Raw genomic sequence first — 4214 nt, 5'->3', positions numbered from 1 at the left:
CGGCACCGCGCTGCAAGCGGACGGTCAGAGCTGCGCCCAGCCCTGCGCCCAGAGCCAGGGAGGCCCCGGGCAGCAGCCAGCGGCCCAGCAGCATGGCTCGGAGCACACACAGCTCGGAGCACACACAGCCCGGATTCCTGAGCACACAGCCGCTTCCTGCTGCACAGCTGCTCTCTTCCGGCACAGAGCATCGCCCCTTAAAGGGCTCCACGCACCGCCATGCCTACAGAAGCACAGCCCACAGCAATGTGCAAAGAAACCATTTTATTTAGACAGCTCAAGAACAGCATTAAATGAGAGACACGGAGGGTCTCGTAAGGGGTTCACGGGATAAAGTACAAAAGGAAAGAGCAGAAGTTAAAGAGGCAGTGCCGCAGGCCCCGCGCTGACTGCTGCAGCCATGGGGCGATGGAGCCGGCCCAGCTCGGGCCCCGAACACTGCAGTGACAGCCCTGTGCCCCTGCCCTGCCCGAGGAAGGCCGAGCTTCTCCCCGAGCACGGCCTGGCACTGCGGGATGCCTGCATGCAGCTGCCTGCTGCGCTAAAAGGAGTGTTATAAAAATAGTGTTTAAAAAGAAGCATAAAAGTAGTTTTAGAGTGATGAAGTGTTTTCTCTTGACCCCGTTCTGGCAATTCTTTCCAGCCAAGGTAAAAACAAAAGCAAAAATAAGTGTTATTCTGATGTACCACTGAGTGTGCTCCTCACCTTCTGGAAAAGGAAGAACACACCAAGCGCTGCAACGCAATTGCTGACACTCATGGGGGAAAACACCCTCTGCTTTCCCACAGAATCCACAAACCAACTTCTGGCCTTCATCCCACTGACTGCCAAAGGGTGAGCAAGTCTGTTGGGTTACAGAACTCAAACTCAGAACCGGTGCTCTGTGTGACCATCATCATGGACTCCATCTCCTTTCCCTTCTACCTCCTCACAAAAACCAAACTTCCAGATGCCCAGGCTACAGTAAGGGGAACGCAGCAGCCGAGAGCAAATCAGAGTTGGAAATGTCTGCAGGGTGGAGAAAGAGGAGCTGCTTGACCACATTAGCAAGGAACGACCACAAGCCAGTTAATTCTTCCTGACCTCAAAAAAAGAAAAGTAAAATCATTGTCACCAACAGCTTTTAAGGAATGAAAACATAGAAACAAACAAGGAGATTCAAAAGCTGGTGACAGGACTTATTCTCTGCTCCAGAAAATATGTCTTTGCTCTTAAAGAAACAAATAAGTCTCAAAAGAATGAACATCATTGCAAAGTAGAGCAGCTCCTTCAAAGCCCTTTGCTACATCAAAGTTGTTATGAGTTCTCCCCAGAGAACTCCAATTAACTGGTTGAGCAGCCACAGGCCCACCTGGACAAAGCTGCAGAATGTATCCCATAAAACCCTTCCAGCAGCCAAAGCTCTCACCCACTGGAAAATCCTTTTAAAAGTGTTCCCCATCATCCCCCCCCAAAGAGAACAGCAGAATACAAGCCCTGTGACACATTGAAAGGAGGAGGCAGCATCCATCCATGTGTCGGGGTCCTCCTGCAGGGGCCAAGTGCAGGGCCTGCACACAACCCTAAAAACAAGAGATGTTTAGATCCCCGTTCACCCACTGCCTTCTCAGGTCATTATAAAGAGAACTGTGATTATTCAGAGCGGAACCCTCACTGATGCCCACCTAGCAGAGAGAGAAAACACAAAGGAAGCACTTCTACAGAGAGACAGCATGAGGAGACTGTGCATGGAACTATGAAAGCTACAGCATTACTTTGGGAGAAAAAGTGTTTCGGAGGAAATAACCCCTGTTAAGGGTCAGACCCTCTGTTCCACACGTGTGGTCTGACAAATGGCCTCCAGTGCAGGGCACCCGACAGCCAGAACTGCTCAGTGACAGAAGGCAGAAGAACATGCACACAGTGGCTAGAGCAGGCAGCACGCTCCGTCACACAGCTGTCCTCATCCATCCCTTTCATTTTTCTTGGAGGAAAACTCTATTCTATAGGGATTGCAGCAGAGGGAGATGCTGTTAGCCACAGGTACTAATTAGATTGTTTTAAGTTTTCAGTTGCTTATGTTCCATCACTGCAGCGACACTGGCTGCACCAGCATCAATCCAGCACTTTCCATAGAGGCAGACTTTGCTTGGGATTGCTAAAAGAAGAGAGGCACGTGCACCAACCTATCCTCCTCTCCAGCCATCCCTGAAGGAAGTAACACAGGCAGAACAGCTGAACAACACAACACCCCTCTCCTTAGGGACACTGAGGCCATCAGCAACTTAAGCAAATGACTGACCTTTAACAAATCAATAACCATAAATACTGAAAACTGCAGTGTTGAACAGCTACACAGAGATGAGCCAGCACAGCACAGAAAGATAAAGCATTGTGGATTAGTGTTCACTCAAGAGCTTCTGCACAACCCAAGCACCTGGGTGCTGGCAGTTTCTCTCGTTGAGGCTTACGGTTTCTGATCAGCTTGACACTACTGCAGGTTAAGAGTTCTTCCCACAGTCTGTCTTGCTCAATGCCCACCTGAGCCTGTAGTATTGTATTGAAATGCAGCCGTTTCCCCCTCAGGAGGGACAAGTGTCCAACTCACAACTGTTACTCCAGTAGCACTGGTGCACAGAAACATGGATTACCCCCAGGAGTCAGCCAATGACTGAAATGCTTGTGTGCCCACTGGATTACACAATAAAAGGACTCTTTCTTGTAGGTCAGACCTGTAATTTGTCTGTTCCTGGCAAGAAGAGCTATTAAACAATAGCAAGGTTACCGTGACCAGAGCTCATGTAGGGTAATAGCCTATGCAAGTCACTGAGGCAGGAAACCCCAGCGCTATGCCTGTGTAAGAGCTGTCTTCATGCAACTAGATGCCCATTTCTTGTGTTTCAGAATCCTGATTGCAGCTAGATATGCTCCAGTTCGAGCCAGAAAAGCAGCTTGAGGTCCCAGCCTCCCTGCAGCAGTGAACTCCTGCTCTAAGGCTTAGTGTAATAAGGCTTGACTTCAAAATACACTTCACTCATAGATGAAAACCACCACAGTCTTCTTTCGAGGAGACCTCTGTGGTAAGGCGATGCAGGCAGTTTCTGTGCACAAAGCTGCCAGCTGTTATCATATCTTCCCAGCATGGTTCCTCAAGGTCTTTGTCATGAAAAGGGGTCCAAACTGCTGGATGTCAGATGACACGCACCAGAAGCTGACACAACCTTTTTTTTTGCACACCCCAGGGACAGCTAAATGCAGATACGAGGGAGAAGAATCCAGAAGATACTTGAATGGCAGAACGTGTGACTTCCGTGGGATACATTCTTTTCACAGGAGAAAGATCCTTCTATACTCACTCACCAAAATCTACCAGATCCACACTGTCCCTTCCCCATCAGAAGTAACTCCACGTGAGCTATTTTCATAATGCAGAAGGAATCCACCCCTTGAGGGGTGCAGATAGGTGGTTTCTTTCTCCACGTAAAGTCATAAAAAAAGATACAAAGAACTGCTTTTGGCAGCACAGAGGCATTTGAGAGTTGAAAAATCTGGAGTGCAGGGCCCAAGCAGATAGGGAAGTAATCAGTTCTTGACCTAATAAATAGAGGAGAAGGAAGTCTTCAAGGTGGCCAGTAGCCCAAATGCAAAACCTGAAGTCCTGCAGAGATCCCTAGGAGTTGTAATGCACTGCACAGGCCCACCTCCTAAGATCCTCTGCCTTACAGTTTCTCCAACACCTTTAGTCAGCCTCATGGACTATTTGGAATCCTGAAGTTCCTTGGCCTTCTTCAAAATCAGGTGAACATCAGATATAGGATAATCCTATAGTAAAGAAATGAAGTGTAAGTGCCAACTTAGCATTTGACATCACTCCACCTAAACAGGGCAAACCTTGGCAACAGCATTGTTAGCCCTCTAGAACACTGTTAAGTTCAGTTACTCCCTTAACAGCTTCCTATTCTGTAACTAATCAAGCTCCAATGCCCTTCAAGAAGTTTCTATTATCTTATCCTCCAATGGCCAGCTGACTGCACAAGATCTTCATGCCAGAGGGCCTTATCAGAGCCAGCACCCCATACAGTCCAAAGCAGGAACTGGCAGAGTCAGAGATATCCTGCTGTTCAGTGCAGGTGTTTCCAACCTTGGGCTCTCATAGTTCTCAGAGCTAAACAAAAGCCTCTGCCCAACAAATTTAACACTGTGTTTCAAAGCTTTGATGGAAAATGCTTTTTTT

General features: G+C 48.2%; 2 protein-coding genes across 2 annotated transcripts in view; both read right to left on the bottom strand.

Moving 5' to 3' along the window:
• ENDOG (endonuclease G) overlaps nt 1–169 on the bottom strand; it is a 2637-nt gene extending 2468 nt beyond the window's left edge. Inside the window, exon 1 of the mRNA XM_010720860.3 lies at nt 3–169. Coding sequence (XP_010719162.1) covers nt 3–94 — 92 coding nt within the window. The 5' untranslated portion in view covers nt 95–169. The remainder of the gene's footprint in view (nt 1–2) is intronic.
• An 80-nt stretch (nt 170–249) lies between these two features.
• Nucleotides 250–4214, bottom strand: part of TBC1D13 (TBC1 domain family member 13) — a gene marked incomplete at its 5' end in the record, with an annotated part of 11203 nt that continues 7238 nt past the window's right edge. Inside the window, one exon of the mRNA XM_010721135.2 lies at nt 250–3802. Coding sequence (XP_010719437.2) covers nt 3737–3802 — 66 coding nt within the window. The remainder of the gene's footprint in view (nt 3803–4214) is intronic.

This window comes from Meleagris gallopavo, chromosome 19 (assembly GCF_000146605.3).
Source record: "Meleagris gallopavo isolate NT-WF06-2002-E0010 breed Aviagen turkey brand Nicholas breeding stock chromosome 19, Turkey_5.1, whole genome shotgun sequence".
Classification (NCBI taxonomy): domain Eukaryota; kingdom Metazoa; phylum Chordata; class Aves; order Galliformes; family Phasianidae; genus Meleagris; species Meleagris gallopavo.
Note: the sequence above shows the minus strand (reverse complement) of the source record. Positions and strands in the feature narration are given on the sequence as shown.